The sequence below is a fragment of the Leucoraja erinacea genome, chromosome 35 (assembly GCF_028641065.1).
Source record: "Leucoraja erinacea ecotype New England chromosome 35, Leri_hhj_1, whole genome shotgun sequence".
NCBI classification, from domain to species: Eukaryota; Metazoa; Chordata; class Chondrichthyes; order Rajiformes; family Rajidae; genus Leucoraja; species Leucoraja erinaceus.
The window spans coordinates 4077435-4100627 of record NC_073411.1 but is presented as its reverse complement, the minus strand read 5'-3'; the positions used below and the strand labels follow the sequence as shown (position 1 = coordinate 4100627).

At 50.8% G+C, this 23193-nt stretch overlaps 1 protein-coding gene across 7 annotated transcripts in view; it reads left to right on the top strand.

Annotated features, from left to right (window-relative positions):
• The window catches only part of LOC129713207 (fibroblast growth factor receptor 1-like), a 156063-nt gene that overhangs the window by 87671 nt on the left and 45199 nt on the right, over positions 1-23193 (top strand). For 5 of the 7 annotated variants that reach the window (XM_055662120.1, XM_055662119.1, XM_055662124.1 and 2 more), the window contains 4 exons: positions 2375-2638; positions 3870-3983; positions 14307-14476; positions 21272-21395. In XM_055662120.1, coding sequence (XP_055518095.1) covers positions 2375-2638; positions 3870-3983; positions 14307-14476; positions 21272-21395 — 672 coding nt within the window. The remainder of the gene's footprint in view (positions 1-2374; positions 2639-3869; positions 3984-14306; positions 14477-21271; positions 21396-23193) is intronic. The other 2 variants (XM_055662125.1, XM_055662126.1) reach the window with 2 other exon arrangements.

Sequence of the window (23193 nt, the reverse complement as noted above, 5' to 3'; positions counted from 1 at the left end):
TGTGGCAGAGAGAGTTCCAGAGATTCACCACTCTCTGTGTGAAAAAAGTTCTTCACATCTCGGTTTTAAAGGATTTCCCCCTTATCCTTAAGCTGTGACCCCTTGTCCTGGACTTCCCTAACATCGGGAACAATCTTCCTGCATCTAGCCTGTCCAACCCCTTAAGAATTTTGTAAGTTTCTATAAGATCCCCTCTCAATCTCCTAAATTCTAGAGAGTATAAACCAAGTCTATCCAGTCTTTCTTCATAAGACAGTCCTGACATCCCAGGAATCAGTCTGGTGAACCGTCTCTGCACTTGTAGGTTAATTGGCTTTGGTAAAATTGTAAATGATCATTAGTGTGTGTAGGATAGAATGAGCATGTGAGGATCGCTGGACGGCCCGGACTTGATGGGCCGAAGGGCCTGCTTCCATGCTGTCTCTCTAAACTAAAGTAAACATATGTAGGAAGGAACTGCAGATGCTGGTTTACACCAAAGATAGGCACAAAAAGCTGGAGTAACTCAGCGGGTCAGACAGCTTCTCTAGAGAACGGTTCCAACTCGGAACTTTTCCCCATAGTTGCTATCTGGCCGCTGAATTACTCTGGCATTTTGTGTCTATCTTCGGTTTAAACCAACCTGTGCAGTTCCTTCCTGCACATAAATAAATGAAGGCGAGTCTGAAGAAGAGTCCAGACTGAGTCACTCTGACATTTAGTGTCTATGTGCTGGATTATTTACCTGCCTGTTCCTATTACTGATAGAACTGGGCCAGTTAGCGTCAGGCTGTTTCCACGGCTGCTGCTTGCACAGCTCCAGGTTCTGCTCCGACCCCCTCGCCCTCCCTCTTCCCAAGGTTTTTCCTCTTGGCACCCGCCTCCAACAGGAAATGGAGGCTTAATATTTTTTTTGTGTGTTTGCTGGTCTGGTCTGAATCACTTATCTCAAGATTCCATTCTCTCCTGGGGCCCAGCGTTGGAGGCGCTGCGTGACGGCCTGCATTCATCACGCCAAGCACACGCGTGACTTACTTGGCAGCCAGGGAAGGAGGCAATTTTAGAGAATCTTTTTTTCCAGCCCTGCTTTACTCCCAGTAGATGTTGGAAAGGCCTGGATAGAGTGGATGTGGAGAGGATGTTTACACTAGTGGGAGAGTCTAGGACCAGACGTCACACAGTGCCCTCCATAATGTTTGGGACAAAGACACATCATTTATTTATTTGCCTCTGTACTCCACAATTTGAGATTTGTAATTGAAAACAAATCACATGTGGTTAAAGTGCACATTGTCAGATTTTAATAAAGGCCATTTTTTATACATTTTGGTTTCACCATGTAGAAATGACAGCAGTGTTTATACATAGTCCCCCCGTGAATAAATGAATGATGGGTCTTTGTCCCAAACATTGTGCAGGGCACTGGAGCCTCAGAATTCAAGGACGTTCCTTTAAGAAGGAGATGAGGTGAAATTTCTATAGAGGGTGGTGAATCTGTGGAATTCTTTGCCACAGACACGAATATAAGCACACACACACACACATATAAACACACACACACACACACACACACACACACACACACACATATAAACACACACACACACACACACACACACACACACACACACACACACACACACACACACACACACACACACACATATAAACACACACACACACACACACACACATAAACACACACACATACACACACACACACACACACACACACATACACACACACACACACACACACATATAAACACACACACACATACACACACACACACACACACACACACACACACATATAAACACACACATATAAACACACACACACACAACACAACACACACACACATACACACACACACATATACACATATAAACACACACACACACACACACACACACACACACACACACACATACACACACACACACACACACACACACACACACACACACACATATATAAACACACACACACACACACACACACACATATACACACACACATATAAACACACATATACACACACACACATACATATAAACACACACACACACATACACACACACACACACACACACACATATAAACACACACACACACACACACACACACACACACACACATATAAACACACACACACACACACACACACACACACACATATAAACGCACACAGATATAAACACACAGATTCTTGATTAGTACGGGTGTCAGGGATGATGTGGAGAAGGCAGGGTTAGGAGAGAGAGAATGGGGTTAGGAGCGAGAGATATATCAGCCATGATTGAATGGAGGAGTAGACTTGATGGGCTGAATGGCCTAATTCTGCTGCCATCACACCTGACCTGCTCCTTGCTCTCTGCCCTGGTCCTGCAGTGTCGCTGAAGCAGAGGTCGGAGGTGGAGCCGTACTCCACACACCCGGGAGACTCGCTGCAGCTGCGTTGCCGACTGCGTGAGGACATCCAGAGCATCGCGTGGACCAAGGACGGGGTGCAGCTGCCCGCCAACAACCGCACCCGCATCACCGCCGAATACCTGCAGATCACCGACTCGGTGCGCCAGGACTCCGGCCGTTACACCTGTGTGGCCAGCGGCCCGTCCGGCAGCGAGACCTCCCACTTTGCCGTCAACGTCTCCGGTATGTGCGGGGATCGCTGGTCAGCGCGGACTCGGTGGGCCGAAGGGCCTGTTTCCGCGCTGTATATCTTAACTAAACGTTTGGATAAGGGAATAACGTTTTGGGTTTTGGGCCAGAGTGGGAGTCTATGTGATTAGGTTCTGAAAGCCCCGAGGATGGACACCATGGGCCTGGGGTCTTGGATCATGGGGATTTGAAACCTGGGGTCTTGGGCACAGCGGTGTTTTTAAGTTTATTTAGAGATACAGCACGGCCTTTCAGCCCACTCGGGTCTGCACCGACCAGCGATCCCCGCGCACTAATACTACCCTACACACACTAGGGGCAATTTCACATTTACACAAAGCCAATTAACCTAGAAACCTGTACGTCTTTGGAGTGTGGGAGGAAACTGGAGAACTGGGGGAAAACCCACGTGGGTCACGGGGAGAAGGTACAAACTCCGTACAGACAAGCACCTGTAGTCAGGATCGAACCTGGGTCCCTGGCGCTGTAAGGCACTAGCTCTACCGCTCCGCCCCTTAAGGGGTCTTGGGTACTGTGATTGCGGTGTTGAGGGCACCTTGGAGGCCCACCATGGGCCTGGGATCTTGGATAAGGGGGGTCTGAATCTGGGCCCCCCTGGTGATGAGGGTCTTGGGCATTGGTGATATTGGTGGTGATGACACATAGGAGGGAGACCAGGATGTCTGAGGTTGCACCATGGCGGCTGAGTCTGGGGTCTTGGGAATGGATGATTGGGGCAGTGAGGGGTGAGGGGAACCACCAGAAGCCCTAGGGTCTCGGATCATGCGGGGGGGCGGGGGTCTTGAGACCCAGTGAGTTGGGTCTTGGGCACTGATGATTCAGTGGCCGTTCAGAATTAAAGGGCGCTCTTTCAGAAAGGAGGTGAGGAAGAACTGGGGTCTTACGCCTGACACATTGACCTCCATTTTCAGGTAGTCCCTGCTTTCTCCCTCCTTCCCCTCCCCTTCCCAGCTCTCCCACAGCCCACTGTCTCCGCCTCTTCCTTCCTTCTGTCCCCCCCCCTCCCCTCCCAATCCCCTCATTAGTCTGAAGAAGGGTCTCGACCCGAACGGGGGGGTTGGGGGGGGGGGGGGGGGGGGGGGATGGGACGGTGGGCGGGGGTGGGGGGGACGGTGGGCGGGGGTGGGGGGGACGGTGGGCGGGGGGGGGGGGTCGGGGGGGGAGCTCTGGGCGAGCCCTCACTCACCTCTTGTCTCTCCGCCAGACGCCGTCTACTCCGTGGAAGAGGATGACGAGGATGAGGATGAGGATGATGACGAGGTGGAAGAGGATGATGACGAGGGGAACAAGTCGGATGAGAAGAGCAACAAGGAAGCACGTGAGTGCAGATGGGCTGCGGTCAGTCGGCCTCTGCGGAAGCTGTCTCTACGGAAGCTGAAGATAAGACACAAAAGGCTGGAGTAACGAAATGTTCCTTCTCTCCAGAGATGCTGCCTGTCCCGCTGAGATACTCCAGCTTTTTGTGTCTTATCTTCGTCATCATATATACGTGGCTATCCAAAAGTGCCCTAAACGCCACTATGGCATCTGCCTCCACCGCCACCCCTGGGAATGTGCTCCAGGCCCCCGCCACCCGTCGAAGTGGGAGGAAACCGGAGCTCCCAGAGAGAACCCACGTGGTCACGGGGAGAACGTGTAAACTCCACACAGACAGCACCCGAGGTCAGGATAGAACCCGGTGAGGCAGCAGCTCTGCCCGCTGTGCCTGTGCTGCCCATCGGTGAAGTGTTCACCAGTATGGTGTCACGGGATTGTTGGTCTGCGCCGGCTCGGTGGGCCGAAGGGTTTGTTTTCACCCTGTATATTTCTAAAGTCTAATGGCCCTGTCCCACGGTACGAGTTTATTCCAAGAGCTCTCCCGAGCTTAAAAAAAAATCAAACTCGTGGTAAGCACGGAGAATGAATGTAGCGGGTACGTTGGAGCTCGGTGACGTCACTTAGTGGCTCGTAACGCTAACGGCAGGTACTCGGGAAGACTCGCTAACGGCAGGTACTCGGGAAGACTCGCTAACGGCAGGTAAGCACGGGAAGACTCATGAAGATTTTACAACATGTTGAAAAATGTCCACGAGAGCCCCGAGTACTGAGGAGTGGCCATTACCGTAAATCTCCAAGTTCGAATCAGCTGCAAACTCGGGAGAGCTCTTGGAATGAACTCGTACCGTGGGACAGGGGTTTAAAGGAGTTTTGATTCCAAGTTTATTTAATCGGTTGTGTTCAATTCTCCATCACAAAACCTGGTGGGCTTCAAACTCCTCGCAACAGATTGACAATGAATCTCGGTGAGGTGAATTAGTTTAGTTTAGAGATACAACGCTGAAACAGGCCCTTCGGCCCACTGAGTCTGCACTGACCAGCGATCCCTGTTCACTAACACTATCCTACACACTAGGGACAATTTAGGGACAGACCTGTATGTCTTTCGAGTGTGGAAGGAAACCGGAGCACCCGGAGAAAACCCACGCAGGTCACAGGGAGAACGTACAAACTCTGTACAGACAGCACCCGTAGTCGGGATCGAACCTGGGTCTCCGGCGCTGTGCCACCGTGCCGTCTCTCTGCATCTCTGGAGAACACTGACAGGCAACGTTCCAGACTGGGACCTTTCTTCGGACTGACGATTTAGTTTGCAAACGGTCCCTGAGCAACAATGAATAACCATACTGGTGATGTGTTGAATGAGGGGTATGGTTTATGGCTGGGATAGGATATAACTGAAGCAGGGGAGTGGGAGGATCTTTGATTCTGGTTGCAGGGACAAGCTTGCTCACCAATCCCTGTTGCCCGTGACGATAACAAATACATCGCTGAAAGACACGGAGGCCCCTTTTGTTCATGTTGATTGATGCTAAGATTGATCTCAGCTCTAAAGGTGTGCCAGTGGTTCCTCCTTTGTTTTCCAGCCACGATGCTCATGACTCAAGGCTGAGCAGAATTTACACTTGAATGGTTGCCTCTAAGAGCATTCTCACTCCCACAGCTCAGTGCCACTGCAGTCATTAGCAGCCTTGCCAGGAAATTAGACAGCTCCCTTTCACACTTCGCTAAGGAGGGCCCCTTTAAGGTTCCAGATCAAGTTTACCACGGGCACTGTCTGTGCAGAGTTTGTACGTTCTCCCCGTGACCTGCGTGGGTTTTCCCCAAGATCTTCGGTTTCCTCCCACACTCCAAAGTCTTGAGCCATTGGATGTTTAGTTTCGGAAGGAACTCCCGATTGTGGTTTAAACCCAAGACAGACACGAAAGGTTGGAGCAACTCAGCGGGGCAGGCAGCATCTCTGGAGAAAAGATCTCTGGATGATGTTTCAGTTCGAGACCCTTCTTCCAACTCAGCACGGAAACAGGCCCTTCAGCCCATCGGGACAGCGCTGACCAGTGATCCCCACACACTAACACGACCCTGCACACAGTAGGGATCATTTACATTTATACCAAGCTTACAACCTCTTGGTCTTTGGGGTGTGGGAGTAAACCGGAGATCCCGGAGAAAACTCACGGGGAGAACGTACAAACGCCGCACAGACGAGCGCCCATAGTCGGAGTCGAACCCGGGCCTCTGGCACTGTGTGGCAGCGACTCTTACCACCACGCCACCGTGTTGCCCAGAGTAACAGGAGCCCTCGGCAGCTCGTGCAAAGGTTGAAAATACTGAGCAGGGGCGGCACAGTGGCACAGCGGGTAGAGATGCCGCCTCACAGCACCAGAGACCCAGGTTCGATCCTGACCTCGGGTGTTGTCTGTACGCAGTTTGTACGTTCTCCCTATGGCCACGTGGGTTTTCTCCAGGTGCTCCAGCTTCAATAGACAATAGGTGCAGGAGTAGGCCGTTCGGCCCTTCGAGCCAGCACCGCCATTCAATGTGATCATGGCTGATCATCCACAATCAGTACCCCGTTCCTGCCTTCTCCTCATATCCCCTGACTGCTATTTTTAAGAGCCCTATCTAGCTCTCTCTTGAAAGCATCCAGAGAACCGGCCTCCACCGCCCTCTGAGGCAGAGAATTCCACAGATTCACCGCTCTCTGTGAGAAAAAGTGTTTCCTCGACTCCATTCTAAATGGCTTACTCCTTATTCTTAAACTGTGGAGAATCTTTCCTCCCATGTCCCAAAGACGTGCGGGTTTGTAGGTTAATTGCCCCCTGTGTGTTGGGAGAGGATGAGAAAGTTGCATTGCATAGATCCAGCATGAACGGGTGATCACTGGTCAATGTGGACTGGATGGCTGTTACTACACTGTATGTCTATGTAACTGTATATGTAGGTCCGACAACGCCTGAGGACAGGTAGACACAAAGTGCCGGAGTAACTCAGCGTCTCTGGAGAACATGTTTAGGTGAGGTTTCTGGCCAGGACTTCTCCAGACCCATCTTGAATCGTTCTCTGTCCAAGGGGATCCCACCGCCACTCGCATCTCCCCATCTCCACCCCTTTCCACCTCCCTCCGCAACTCCCCTGGTTCACTCATCCCTTCCCACCCAAACCACCCCCTAAGACCCCAGGTACTTTCCCCTGTGGCCGCAGGAGATGCAACACCTGTCCCTACACCTCCTCCCTCACCTCCATCCAGCGACCCCAGCAATCCCGCCAGATGAGACAGAGGTCTACGTGCACCTCCTCTAACCTCATCTACTGCCCTCGGTGTTCCCCAAGTGGTCTCCTGTAACATCGGGGAGACCAAGCGTAGACTCTGACACTTAACGCCCTGTCCCACGGGGCGAGTTCATTCCAAGAGCTCTCCCGCGTTTAAAAAAAAAATCAAACTCGTTGTAAGGACGGAGAATGAACGTAGCGGGTACGTCGGAGCTCGGGGACGTCCCTTAGCGGCTCGTAACGCTAACATCAGGTACTCGGGAAGACTCGCTAACGGCAGGTAAGCTCGGGAAGACTCGTGAAGATTTTTCAACATGTTGAAAAATGCCCACAAGAGCCCCGAGTACCGACGAGTGGCCAGTATCGTAAATCTCCGAGTTCGAATCAGGGCAAACTCGGGAGAGCTCTTGGAATGAACTCGTACCGTGGGACAGGGGTTTTACACTTAGTCCGCCAAGACCTGTTCGATCTCCCGGCTGCCAACCATTTTAACCCCCCCCCCCTTCCCATCCCCACCCTGACCTTTCTGTCCTGGGCCTCCTCCATAGCCAGAGTGAGGCCACATGCAAACTGGAGGAACAGCACCTCATAGTCCTCTTGGGCATTTTTCAACCCAATGATATGATATGAAATGATACTCAATTGAGTCTGAAGAAGGCTCTCGACCCGAAACGTCACCCATTCCATCGCTCCAGAGGTGCCGCTGCCTGTCCCGCTGAGTGACTCCAGCATTTTGTGTATCAACGATAAAAATGGTGATTTCTCCAATTTTAGGGAACACCTTCCCCTCCCCTTCCCCCCCTCTCTTCCCTGTGCTCCACCCTAGTGCAATCCGTTTTTCCCACCACCCTCCCCATCCAAGACCTTTCATCGGACTGCAGACAGACAGTGGTGCAGCGGTAGAGTTGCTGCCTTACAGCTCCAGAGACCTGGGTTAGATCCTAACTTTGGGCGCTTGTCTGTACGGAGTTTGTACGTCCTCCCCCTGACCTGTGTGAGTTTTCTCCGGATTCTACGATTTCCTCCCACACTCCAAAGACGTACCGGTTTGCAGGTTAATTGGCTCGGTAAAATTGTAAATTGTCCCTAGTGCGTGCAGGATAGTGTTAGTGTGCGGGGATCGCTGGTCGGAGCGGGCACCTGTATCGCTAAACTGCAGTCTGAAGAAGTTGTCCCAACACGAAACATCACCTGCCCGTGATCTCCAGAGATGCTGCCTGACCCACTGAGTGACTCCAGCACTTTGTGTCTATCTTCGGTGTAAGCCAGCATCTGCAGTTCCTTCCTGCACATGATTCCTGGGGAGTTTGGTACTGCCCCTGCGTCGTGTCGAGAGAGTAAGAGCATGATATGTACTGAAACGGAACAAGGCCATCATTGGCAAAGACAGACACAAAATGCTGGAGTAACTCAGCGGGACAGGCAGCATCTCTGGAGGGAAGGAATGGGTGACGTTTCGGGTCGAGACCCTTCTTCAGACTGAGAGTCGGGGGAAAGTGAAACGAGAGATATAGATGATGATGTGGAGAGATGTAGAACAAATGGACGAAAATAAATGCAAAAAAGTAACTTCAAAGTAGACATACCTTGAGGAGTGCCCTTGTGTCTATCGACAAGGTTGTGGTTTACCATTGTCCTTTGAGGTGCTGATGGCTGCAGAGTCAGGGGATATGGGGAGAAGGCAGGAACGGGGTACTGATTGTGGATGATCAGCCATGATCACATTGAATGTCTGGGTCGAAGGGCAAAATGCCTACTCCTGTCAGAGCTGCCTGTACTTCCCACCGCAGGTGTCGAGTGCTGGCTTGTGACTGAAGGAGAGGGGATGAAGTGTCGCTGTGTTGCGTGACTGGCTAGGGACTCTGTGGTGAGAAGAGTGCATGCAGTGGGCAGTGTGTGAGTGAGAGTCAGCTCGTGGTTTGACAGCACTGGTCCTCCACTTGCTGGAGTCTATAAAGATGATGCGGGGGGGGACACCTCATTGAAACTTGCCAAATAGTGAAAGACCAGGATAGAGTGGATGTGGAGAGGATGTTTCAACTAGAGGGAGAGTCTAGGACTAGAGGTCACAGCCTCAGATTAAAAAGGCCTTCCTTTTAGGAAGGAGATGAGGAGGAATCTCTTCAGTCAGTGGGTGGTGAATCTGTGGAATTCTTTGCCACAGAAGACTGTGGAGGCCAAGGACAAGTCAATGGGTATTTTTACGGCAGAGATGGGTAGTTTCTTGATTCAATAGACAATAGACATTAGGTGCAGGAGTAGGCCATTTGGCCCTTCGAGCCAGCACCGCCATTCAATGTGATCTTGGCTGATCATCCCCAATCAGTACCCTGTTCCTGCCTTCTCCCCATATCCCCAGACCCCGCTATTTTTAAGAGCCCTATCTAGCTCTCTCTTGAAAGCATCCAGAGAACCTGCCTCCACCTGAGGCAGAGAATTCCACAGATTCACCACTCTCTGTGAGAAAAAGTGTTTCCTCGTCTCCGTTCTAAATGGCTTATTCCTTATTCTTAAACTGTAGCTCCTGGGTCTGGACTCCCCCAACGTACAGGTGTCAGAGGTTTTGGGGAGAAGGCAGGAGAATGGGGTTATGAGGAAGAGATGGATCAGCCAGGATTGAATGGAGGAGTAGACTTGATGGGCCGAATGGCCTAATTCTACTCCTATCACATGATGTTATCGTGTATCGGATATTCAGCTTGCTGCTCCTATCACCTGAACTGGTAAACCTGTGAACTGCTCAGCAATGTGGGTGTGTGTGTGATCATTCCACACAGGGAGTTGCATTCTCTGGGTTTCCAGCCAGCAGTGGTGGAAGCGGTGACAGGTGATGGCTGAGGGGCTGTGACAAGACAATGCCGGAGCAGATTTTTTTGGACGGCAGCGGAGATTTGAAACAAAAGCGGAGAATTCCTCGCTACTGCTCTTGACAGATGACGGTGTCGTGTTCCCTGCTTGTCGCCAGGGAGGGTGGGGAATGTGTAGGAGGCAACTGCAGATGCGCTTTACACCGACGATAGACGCAAAATGCTGGCGGTATCTCAGCGGGACAGGCAGCATCTCTGGAGAGAAGGAATAGGGAGAAAAACTGTCGCCTGTCAATTCCCTCCACAGATGCTGCCTGACACGCTGACTTCCTCCAGCACTTTGCCTTTTACCCAATGCTGTAACAGGTGTATTAAGAGTGTGTGTGTGTAGTGTGTGTGTGTGTGTGTGTTTATGTGTGTGTGTGTGTGTGTGTGTGTGTGTGTGTGTGTGTGTGTGTGTGTGTGTATGTATGCGTGTGTGTGTGTGTGTGTGTGTGTGTGTGTGTGTGTATGCGTGTGTGTATGTGTGTGTGTGTATGCGTGTGTGTGTGTGTGTGTGTGTGTGTGTGTGTTTATGTGTGTGTGTGTGTGTGTGTATGCGTGTGTGTGTGTGTGTGTGTGTATGTGTGTGCGTGTGTGTGTGTGTTTATGTGTGTGTGTGTGTGTGTGTATGCGTGTGTGTGTGTGTTTATGTCTATGTGTGTGTGTGTGTGTGTATGCGTGTGTGTGTGTGTGTGTGTGTGTGTCGTGTGTGTGTGTGTGCGTGTGTGTGTTTATATGTCTATATGTGTGCGGGCACACCTGTATTGGAGATTGTGTGCATTGCACTAGCAATGTAGATTGGACATTTCCCCTTTTCTCCGTTCTGGCCTGTGGTTAACTTTTTTCTTTAAGACTAGAGAACCTGGGACCTTAATTCAAAGCCAGTGTCCCCACATCAGTTTACTAGAGAGGCACGGTGGCGCAGCGGTAGAGTTGCTGCCCCACAGCGCCAGAGAACCGAGTTCCATCCTGTCTGTGTCTGTACGGAGTTTGTACGTTCTCCCCATGACCGCGTGGGTTTTCTCCGGGTGCTCTGGTTTCCTCCCACACTACAAAGACGCGCAGGTTTGTAGGTTAATTGTATTTATGGAAATTCTCCCGAAGGACCTGTTTCCACGCTATATCTAGGGTCTCCTGGGGCACAGGGCTGTACTTTAGACAGACCTGTTGGCCAAAATTGGCCCTAAACATGGAACGTGGCCACAGAAACATGGCACATGGGGCAGAGAAAGATCATTCACATGCGAATCATTTCACCTAAAGGGGAAAGGAGGCCTGCACTTCCTTCTGAAACAACTGGTTTTTAAGTGACCCATTTTCCACCTCCTTGTCGGTACCTCTCCACCCTTCCCCCCCCCCCGCTCTAAACACCCAGCCAGGTGGGCTGGTAATCTTGACTGAATGCAGATGGGCTTGTCAGAAGCGAGTGGTGGAACTCTATACCTCACTGTGCCTCTGGCTCCCTGCATTAATCTGCCCGCCTGCTCGCTCTGTATAAGGTCAGCCCATTCTGCAGTGTGTGATTTCCGTAATGAATGCAGCGCTGGGAACAATGCCGTGCACAGTGAGCCCTTGTTTATTCCGCTTCAAATGGCAATTTAAACCCTTGTCACCGAGGTTAAAAATTAACCCAGCCCACTCCCGGAAAGCCCCCCTCGTGCACTGCGGGCGAAAAGACATTTCAATTCGTTTTTTCTCTCCAGAAAATATTTTTTTTTAAATATTAGATTTTTTATTAACGTGGGAGGAAACTGGAGCTTTCTGGGCGAAATCCCACGCAGGTCACGGGGAGAGCGTACAGGCAGCACCCGTAGTCGGGATCGAACACGTGTCCCTGGCGCTGAGAGGCTGCAACTGTACCACTGCACCACTGTTTATTGTTCCAGAGGCTGGCATCCAGTCTATTGTGTCTCCATATTTACACCAGGCTGCCTGGTCCTGATCTACCTGTACCTGCCTCCACTACCTCCACTGGCAGCCCATTCCACACACCCACCACCTTCTGTGTGACAAATTTGCCCCTCACATTCCTATCAAATCTTTCTCCTGTCCCTTTAAGCTGATATCTGGCTCTTGTTTCCCCTACGCTGGGTAAAACACTCTGTGATATTACACACTTCTGCGATCAGACCTAGCTTATGGTCAGATTGTGTCGTTTAGTTTAGAGATACAGCGCAGAAACAGGCCCTTCGGCCCATCGTGCCCACACTGACCAGTGATCCCCGCACATTAACACTGCCCCCCCACACACTGGGGAAAATTTTATATTCATACCGGGCCAATTAACCTACAAACCTGCATGTCTTTGGAGTGTGGGAGGAAACCAAACCAGGTCATGGGGAGAACGTACAAACTCCGTACAGACAGCACCCGTAGTTGGGATCGAACCTGGGTCTCTGGCGCTGTGAGACAGTAACTGCGCCACCGTGGCCATGATGTTTTGGCCCTTGTTTGTACGTGGTGTGAGCCGAGTGAGTGACCTGCAGGGGCTGATGGTCCATGGGTCTGACGCACCCCCCTCCCCCCTCTAGTGAGGAACCCCTACGGTTCGCTCTCGACCTTCTCGCGCAGCAAGTCTACGCTTCACAACGCGCACCAGGTCTGCGCGGTCAGGCCCGCACGCCAGCCGTCCACAACTGGCATGGTGGCGCAGCGGTAGAGTTGCTGCCTTACAGCGCCGGAGACCCGGGTTCGATCCCAACTACGGGTGCTGTCTGTACGGGGTTTGTGCATTGTTCTCCCCGTGACCTGCGTGGGTTTTCTCCGAGATCTTCGGTTCCTCCCACATTCCAAAGACGTGCAGGTTTGCAAGTTAATTGGCTCCGTAAATGTAAAAATTGTCCCCAGTGTATGTAGGATAGTGTTAGTGTGCGGTGATCGCTGGCTGGTGAGGACTCGATGGGCCGAAGGGCCTGTTTCCGCCCTGTATAACTAAACTAAACACAGCTCTGACTGACTGGCTGGCTCAGCAGCCGATCAGGACCCGAATTGTCATCTCCTGATCCTAATCCCGCATCCGTGCAGAAATTAAACCCGGAGCAATTTCAGGAATTTGAAGGGGGGGGAGCGGTAGAAGCACCCAGGGATCTCATCGTTCCTGGAGTCCATGTTACCAACTATACTGCTGGTTGTTACTGAGTACACACTACGTTCCCGAGCTCAGTCTACGTTAATCCTCAACCCGCTGAGCTGAAGACACTGGCACGGTGGCACAGCGGTAGAGTTGCAACCTCACAGCACCAGAGACCCAGGTTCGATCCCAACTACGGGTGCTGTCTGTACGGAGTTTGTACGTTCTCCCCGTGACCACGTGGGTTTTCTCCAGCAGCTCCAGTTTCCTCCCACGCTCCAAAGACGTACAGGCGTGTAGGTTAATTGGCTTCAGTAAAGATTGTAAATTGTCCCTAGTGTGTGTGTGGGATAGCACCAGTGTAGGAGGTGATCATTGTTTGGCATGGACTCTGTGGGCTGAAGGGCCTGTCTCCACGGTGTATCTCTGAACTAAACTGCAGATGCTGGTTTGCAAAGGAAGGCACAAAGTGCTGGAGTAACTCAGCGGGTCAGGCAGTATCCCTGGAGAACATGGAGAGGTGACGTTTCGGGTCAGGCCCTTCTTCAGACTGACGCTCTTCAGTTCCAGCTTTCTCCCCCATCACTGGTGCTGGCTCGAATGGGCCGAATGGCCTCCTCCTGCACCTATTTTCTATGTTGGCGTCCGTGTCCAAGCCCGTAGGGTCTCCGCTCAGCGGACGAGCGGTCAGTCACCGCGTCCAAATTAGGGGCGGCACGGCGAAAGGCGTGGCTTTCGAGAGAGGATGAAAGGAGGAGAAGAGGTTTGGGAGAAGGTAGAGAACATGGTAGAGGTTTGTGGAGGGGATCTTGTAGCTTGACCCGAGGGTTCGGAGCTGGAAGGTGTTTGAGGTTGGGGAGAGTGAGTCAGAGGGAGAAGTTGTGCCGTCTGGTGGAGCCGTCTGTGCCAAGTCGGATACAATGACCTCTGTGTCTGCTCGCTCCCACCAGCGGTGACCCACAAATCATTCTGCCCTTTGCAAAAATAAACTCTTGAGAGGAAAAACGTGCCCGGCAGCTAAAAACGGTGAGCGTTGTTTATTGTTGTTTCCCCGCCCGCTGGGTTGTACTTTGGTCAACTTGTCCGTGGTGAGCCGGACGCCAATAGTGACGTCTCTCCTTGGTCTCGGCAGGACCTCCCTACTGGGCCCAACCGGAGAAGATGGAGAAGAAACTCCACGCCGTCCCGGCAATGAAGACGGTGAAATTCCGGTGCCCGGCAGGCGGGAACCCTCTACCCGAGCTCCGCTGGCTGAAGAATGGCAAAGACTTCAAGCCGGATCACCGCATCGGGGGCTACAAGGTAAGCCCGTCCCCGTAACCCGACAGTTGGCGCAGCCGTAGAGTTGTTGCCTCACAGCGCCGGAGACCCACGTTCCATCCTGACCTCGGTGAGGAAATATCTCCCCATCTCTGTCCTCAACAGCCCACTGGTCTCCTCAGTCAATGGAAACACCCTCCCTTCACCCAACCACTCGAACTGCCTGAGACTTTGAATGACGTCTATTTACAAGTCCCCACCAAGGGCATTGACACTTAAATTCCTAATGGAACACAACACAAACGGGGCAGCGGGTAGTGCTGCTGCCTTAAGCCCTGTCCCACGGCACGAGTTCATTCCAAGAGTTCTCCCGAGTTTGCCCTGATTCGAACTCGGAGATTTACGGTACTGGCCACTCGTCGGTACTCGGGGCTCTGGTGGACATTTTTCATCACGTTGAAAAATCTTCACCAGTCTTCCCGTGCTTACCTGCCGTTAGCGAGTCTTCCCGAGTACCTGCCGTTAGCGCTAAGAGACGTCCCCGAGCTCCGACGTACCCGCTACGTTCATTCTCCGTGCTTACCACGAGTTTGATTTTTTCTTAACTCAGGAGAGCTCTTGGAATGAACTCGTACCGTGGGACAGGGCTTTCACAGCACCAGAGACCCGGGTTTCACCCTGACCTCGAGGGCTGACTGTGTGTGTGTGTGTGTGTGTGTGTGTGTGTGTGTGTGTGTGTGTGTGCGTGCGTGCGTGCGTGCGTGTGTGTGTGTGTGTGTGTGTGTGTGTGCGTGTGTGTGTGTGTGTGTGTGTGTGTGTGTGAGTTTGCATGCTGGTCTGGGTGGGCCGAAGGGCCTGTTTCCACGCTGTATCTCTAAACTAAACCAAACCCTAAATGGCCTCAACCCTGTGGATCAGGAGCAAAGGTCAGCAGTGGGGCATGTATGATGGATTAGTTGTTCTTTCATCGCTGGGGAAATGTGAAACGTCGATTGGCCTTTTCTAATTTGCAAATGGCCGAACCCGCGGGTCAAAGGGCATCAGGGGGCGAATTCCCAGCGGCCCGATGAATGCCGGTGGGAATTGCAGTTAAGGTAGATCAGGAATGAAGGACTTGGGGCGGGGGTGCTTGCAGAGGAGGCTGGAAAGGACTGGCAGTGCCTGGTCTACGTCGGAGCCAGGTGTAACAGGAGATTAAATCTCCTCAAAGCTGGAGGTTGCAGTCATAAAATCCCAGGTGCAGATCGGAGCATGTTTGCTGCAGAGTGGTCTGGCCGTTAAGCTCAGTGCATCAGGTATCAAGGCCTCCAGCAACGGCTCCGAGCTGCATATAAAAAACAGTCGCCTTTAATCAGCCAACATCTTTTGTTTCATTTTGATGGACTGCTTCCCATCAGCTGCCTTGATCTGCACCTTCAGTGAACTGGAGGGCCTTTGTTTTTGCTTTAACTCTTTGGAAGATTTTAAAACGCTCGCTCGGAGTGTAAGTCTGAGCCTTGAAGATGGGCCGGGGAAGTGCTGTGGGGTGCGTTGGTAAGTAGTAAGTACGTTTATTGACCAAGTATTCACATACAAGGAATTTGCCTTGGTGCTCTGCCCAAAAGTAACAACATGACATACAGTGACAGTTACGAATGACTCAGAAAACACTAAACATTATTAATAATAAAACATTAATGATAAAACACCGTTGATCAAGCATGTGAACCAACAACATACCAGATCAAAGGAAGGCTACAGATTTTTGGCTGTTGAGTAGAGCAACTACTCGTGGATAAAAACTGTTTTTATGTCTGGCTGTGGCAGCTTTGACAGTCCGGAGTCGCCTTCATGAGGGAAGTGATTCAAAGAGTTTGTGGCCAGGGTGAGAGGGGTCAGAGATGATCTTGCCCGCTCGCTTCCTGGCCCTTGCAGTGTACAGTTCACCAATGGAGGGAAGGTTGCAGCCAATAATCTCTGCTGATCGGATGATTCGCTGCAGCCTCCAGGTGTTGTGCTTGGTGGCTGAGCCAAAGCAGACCATGATGGAGAAGACCATGGTGAGCTGTGGGCTGATGGGGGCGGCACGGTGGCGCAGCGGTAGAGTTGCTGCCTTATCGGCCTGTCCTACTTAGGCAATTTTTATATGCATAGTATATATATATATATATATATATACACACATGCACAACTCTTTTTTCTCATATTACATAGTTTACAGTGTTTACATATTGTGTTGTGCTGCTGCAAGTAAGAATTCCATTGTTCTATCTGGGACGTATGGCAATAAAACACTCTTGGCTTCACCTTTCTTGCTCCTGTAACATTGCAACACAAGAGATTTTACCCCCTCACCGACCCTCTCTCCTCCTTTCTCCACACCCTCCTCCCCCACCCCCTCTTCATCCAACAAGTTTCTTAAAAGCCCTAATGCAACCTGATAATCCAAGTTCATATGTGATAGGAGCAGAATTTGACCATTCGGCCCACCAAGTCTACTCCACCATTTAATCATGACTGATCTATCTCTCCCGCCCAAACCCTGCCTTCTCTCCGTAACCCCTGACACCCGTACTGATCAAAAATCTATCAATCTCCACCTTAAAAAATATCCATCGACTTGGCCTCCACAATCTTCTGTGACAATGAATTCCACAGATTCACCACCCTCTGACTAGAAAAATTCCTCATCTCCATCCTAAAAGAACGTTCTTTAATTCTGAGGCTGTGACCACTAGTCGCAGACTCTCCCACTAGTGGAACCATCCTCTCCACATCCACTTTATCCAGGGCCTCCGCTATGTTTCAATGAGGTCTCCCCCTCATCCTTGTAAACTCCAGCGAGTACAGGCCCAGTGCCGTCAAACCCTCATCATATGTCAACCCAGACATTCCTGGGATCATTCTTGTAAACCCTCTCCAGAGCCAGCACATCCTTCCTCAGATATGGGGCCCAAAATGGATCACCATATTCCAAATGTGGGCTGACCAGTGGCGTGTGTGTGTGTGTGTGTGTGTGTGTGTGTGTGTGTGTGTGTGTGTGTGTGTGTGTGTGTGTGTGTGTGTGTGTGTGTGTGTGTGTGTGTGTGTGTGTGTGTGTGTGTGTGTGTGTGTGTGTGTGTGTGTGTGTGTGTGTGTGTGTGTACATACATATACATATATACACACACTAAACATTTTGCGTTTATTATATATTTTACAGTATACTATGTTTACATATTCTCTTGTGCTGCTGCAAGGATGAATTCCTTGTTCTTTTTGGGACATATCACCTTCTCTGCTCCTGCAACATCACAACAGCATACATTTTCCCCCTCAACCCCCTCTTCTCCTCACCCCCTGAGTCTCTGAATGAAACAGAGATCCTTGGATGCCGTTACTGTACCCCGACACTCCAGGTGAAGGGCAATCCCGTGCCACAAACTTTGTGTTTAAGAAGGAACTGCAGATGCTCGAAAAATCCAAGGTAGACAAAAATGCTGGAGGAACTCAGCGGGTGAGGCAGCATCTATGGAGCGAAGGAATAGGTGATGTTTGGGGCCTCGATCCAAAACGTCACCTATTCCTTCATCCACACAATACGTTACAATACTGTTTATTGTCATTTGAACCTCAAATGAAGTTCAAACTAAATTTGGTTTCTGCAGTCATACGACAATGAAGCAAACACACACCAACACAATCTACACAAACATCCATCACGGTCAGTCTCCTCCTCACTGTGGTGGAAGGCAAAGTCTTGTCTCTCCCCTGCTCTCCATTCTTCTCCCGATGTCAAAGCCCCCGGCAGGCGATGGTAAGTCCCGCAGCCATTTAGACCACGCCGGACGATGCAAGGCCTTGATGTTGGAATCCAGGTCTTGATGTTGGAACCCCCGGCGGGCGCTAGCAAGTCCCGCGGTCGTGTGGGTCTTGCTAGCCTCACCCGTTGAGTTTCTCCAGCATTTTCGTCTGCGACTGATTGCTTCTGCAGCTTGGGATGGATGAAAGCTTTGTCCACTCTCTCCTCGTGCGAGAGACGGGCCTAACACCCGGGGTGACCAGCTGCGGTTAAGTCCAGGCGCAGAGGTCACCAGAGCCTGTGGCACGACAGACGAAACACATTAATCCATCACTCACACCCAGGCCAGGGTCACTGGTGCAGCGTTTATGATGGTCGGCCTTGCCCTTTGGCTTGGGGGGGGGTCAGGTATAGAATGTTGCCGGGTCACTTTCCACCCCCAGACCATCATCAGAGAATAGCGAGGTTGCTTTGGAGTAACCCCTTGCTTTAACCCCTCGTGTGCTGGACAGCACACACACACACACACACACACACACACACACACGCACGCACGCACGCACGCACACACACACGCACAAAATGCTGGAGTAAGTCGCTCAACGGGACAGGCAGCTTCTCTGAAGAAAAAGAATAGGTGACCCTTCAGTGTGTGGGAAGGAACTGCAGGTGCTGGTTTAAACCGAAGGTAGACACAAAAAGCTGGAGTAACTCAGCGGGTCAAACATAAAAGGTGTAGGTGATGTTTCGGGATGAGGCCCTTCTTCAGACTGAAGGGCCTCGAGCCGAAATGTCACCTATTCCTTTTCTCCAGAGATTCAGCCTGGCCCGCTGAGTTACTCCAGCACTTTGTGTCTTATCTTTGGCAGAGACCAGCGTCTGCAGTTCCTTCCTACACATTTATCTCCTTTGACTTCTCCTGCCCAAGATGGAGATGAGTGTTTTATTGTCATGAGTCCCAAAATAGAACAATGATATTCTGGGTAAACATTGCTTGCAGTGGCAGGGCCAACACAGGCAATTGTCCCCACAGTGGGGGGATCAGGAACCAGGTGGCAGGTTTAAGGTGAGAGGGGACCCAAGGGGCAACTTTTTCCACACAGTGTATGGAACGAGCTGCCGGACAAGGTATGTTTAAGAAAGAACTGCAGATGCTGGAAAAATCAAAAGTAGACAAAAATGCTGGCGAAACTCAGCGGGTCAGGCAGCATCTACGGAGCGAAGGAAATAGGTGACGTTTCGGGTCGAGACCCTTCATCAGGCCGAAGAAAAGAAGGGTCTCGTCCCGAAACGTCCCTATTCCTTCTCTCCATAGATGCTGCCTCACCCGCTGAGTTTCACCAGCATTTTTGTCTACCTGCCAGAGAAGGTAACTGAGGCAGATACTATAACAGCATTTGAAATACATTTGGACAGGTCCGTGAATTGGAAAGGTTTAGAGGGGCACAGCGGTAGAGTTGCCTCACAGCGCCAGAGACCCCGGTTCAATGCTGACTGCGGGTGCTGTCAGTCTGGAGTTGGCACGTATCTCCCCGTGACCCGTGTGGGTTTTCTCCGGGTGCTCCGTGTTTCCTCCCACATCCCAAGGACGTACAGGCTTGTGGGTTAATTGGCTTGGTAACGTTGTAAATTGTCCCCAGTGTGTGTAGGATAACGTTAATGTCCGGGGTGATTGCAGTGGATACGTTGGGCTGAAGGGCCTGTTTCCGTGACGTGCTTCTAAATGAAACATTGAACACTAGCATACCCGAGCAGGCCCTTTGGCCCACAATGCCAGTGTTGACCATCATAGCAGGAACAACTGCACATAGGGACCAACTGTTATCTGCCTGTACATCATCGATATTTCACCATTCCTGGCATATACATGTCCCTCTCTAAAAGACTCTTCATTGCCACTGTCGTATCTGCTTCCAGCACCACCCCTAGCAGCACAATGTGGAGAGGAGGTTTACCAGAATGATCCCAAGAATGAGTGGGTTAACCTATGATGAGCGTTTGTCGGCACTGGGCCTGTACTCGCTGGAGTTTAGAAGAATGAGGGGGGGGCCTCATTGAAACATAGTGAAAGGCCTGGATAGAGTGGATGTGGAGATGATGTTTCCACTAGTGGGAGAGTCTAGGGCTAGAGGTCACAGCCTCAGAATGAATGGACGTTCTTTTAGGAAGGGGATGAAGAGAAATGTTAGTCAGAGGGTGGTGAATCTGTGGAATTCTTTGCCACAAATGGCTGTGGAGACCATCAGTGGATATTTTTAAGGCAGAGATAGATCGATTCTTGATTAGTACGGGCATCAGGGAGAAGGCAGGAGAATGGGGTTAGAAGAGAGACAGAGAGATCGGCCATGATTGAATGGCGGAGTAGACTTGATGGGCCGAATTAGTGCATTCCAAGCACCCACCACCCTCCGGCACATCTCCTTTAGCCTCTGCCTGTCTCACCTTCATGCTGTGCCCTCTAGTCCTTGATATTTCTCTCCCTTGATCTGTGGCGCTCTCCCAGAGCCCTCTATCTTTCACCAGCCGTGATACTTTTGCTCACCAGGTTTCTAGTGAATGGTTCGACATAGGGCCAAATGGATGGACTGGGCTTATATTCCCTGGAATTTAGAAGGATGAGAGGGGATCTGATAAAAACATATTAAATTATTAAGGGATTGGACAGGCTAGATGCAGGGGAAATGTTCCCCATGTTGGGGGAGTCCATCACCAGGAGACACACAGTTTAAGAATAAGGGGTCGGACATTTAGGACTGACATGAGGAAAAGCTTTTTCACCCAGAGAGTTGTGAGTTGAGAAGGCAGTGGAGGCCAATTCACTGGATGTTTTCAAGGGAGATTTAGATATAGCTCTTGGGGCTAAAGGAATCAAGGGATATGGAGAGAGAGCAAGAATGGGGTACTGATTCTGGATGATCAGCCATGATCACATTGAATGGCGGTGCTAGCTTTAAGGGCCGAATGGCCTCCTCCGGCACCTATTGTCTGTGTTTCTGTGGGAGCCAGAGTTGGGTGAGTTATTCTGCGGCTGGTTTACCTGTCTGTGATGCTGACGGTCCTCTCTGGTTGTCTCGTAGGTCCGATGGCAACATTGGAGTCTCATCATGGAGGGAGTAGTACCTTCGGACAAGGCCAACTACACGTGTGTGGTGGTCAACCCGTACGGCAGCATCAACCACACCTACCAGCTGGACGTTGTCGGTAAGGAACTCCGGCCCTTCTTGGAGTAGCGCGGTGGCGCAGCGGTAGAGTCGTTGCCGTACAGCGCTTGCAGCGCCAGGGACCCGGGTTCCATCCCGACTACGGGTGCTGTCCGTACAGAGTTTGTACGTTCTCCCCGTGACCTGCGTGGGTTTTCCCTGAGATCTTCGGTTTCCTCCCACACTCCAAAGACGTACAGGTTTGTAGGTTAATTGGCTTGGGTTTGTATACTTGGTACAAGTGTAAATTGTCCCTAGTGTAGGCTCGTGTTGATGTGCGGGGATCGCTGGTCGGTGCGGACTCGGTGGGCCAAAGGGCCTGCTTCCACGCTCTGTATCTCTACAACAAATACATCTTGCCACTGATTATCGCGTGGAAACAAGGAACTGCATAGAGTCATAGGAAAGACATTCTTGCCATAGAGGGAGTACAGAGAAGGTTCACCAGACTGATTCCTGGGATGGCAGGACTTTCATATGAAGAAAGACTGGAGAGACTCGGCTTGTACTCGCTAGAATTTAGAAGATTGAGGGGGGATCTTATAGAAATTTACAAAATTCTTAAGGGGTTGGACAGACTAGATGCAGGAAGATTGTTCCCGATGTTGGGGAAGTCCAGAACAAGGGGTCACAGTTTAAGGATAAGGGGGAAATCTTTTAGGGCCGAGATGTGAAAAACCTTTTTCACACACAGAGAGTGGTGAATCTCAAGAGTCAAGAGTATCAAGAGTATATTTAATTGTCATTTGGACCCCTGGAGGTCCAAATGAAATGCCGTTTCTGCAGCCATACATTACACACAAATAGACCCCAGACACAACATAATTACATTTTACATAAACATCCATCACATAGCTGTGATGGAAGGCCAAATAAACTTATCTCTCCACTGCACTCTCTCCCCCCCGATGTCAGAGTCAAAGGAATTCTATGCCACAGAAGGTAGTTGAGGCCAGTTCATTGGCTATATTTAAGAGGAAGTTAGATGTGGCCCTTGTGGCTAAAGGGATCAGGGGGTATGGAGAGAAGGCAGGTACAGGATACCGAGTTGGATGATCAGCCATGATCATATTGAATGGCGGTGCAGGCTCATAGGGCCGAATGGCCTACTCCTGCACCTATTTTCTATGTTTCTGTGTTTCTATAGAGTGATTAAACGTGGAAACAGGCCCTTCAGACCAACTTGCCCGCACCGGCCAACATGTCCCACCTACACTAGTCCTACCTGCCTGCATTTGGCCCATATCCCTCTAAACCTGTCCTATCTATGTACATATCTAGATGTTTATTTAAACTGCAGGTGCTGGCTGATACACAAGAGGACCCCAAGTGCTGGAGTAACTCAGCGGGTCAGGCAGCATCTCTGGAGAACATGTTTAGGTGACTTTAGACCTAAGACTATAGAGATACAGTGTGAAAATAGGCCCAATGTCATAACAACATGCTCATCCAAATCATTAATACAGAAGAACCAAGAACCATGGGTTTAAGGTGACGGGGAGAAAGATTTAATAGGAACCTGAGGGGCAACTTTTTTACACAAAGGGTGGTGGGTGTATGGAACGAGCTGCCAGAGGAGGTAAAGGCTGGTACTATAACAGCATTTAAAAGATATTTGAACATGTACATTGATAGGACAGGTTTAGAGGGATATGGGCCAAACATAGGCAGGCGGGACTAGTGTAGATGGGGCATGTTAGTCGGTGTGGGCAAGTTGGGCTGAAGGGCCTGTTTCCACGCTGTATCACTCTATGATTCTATGACTATGAAATCCCTAGCACCAATCCCCGAGGCACACC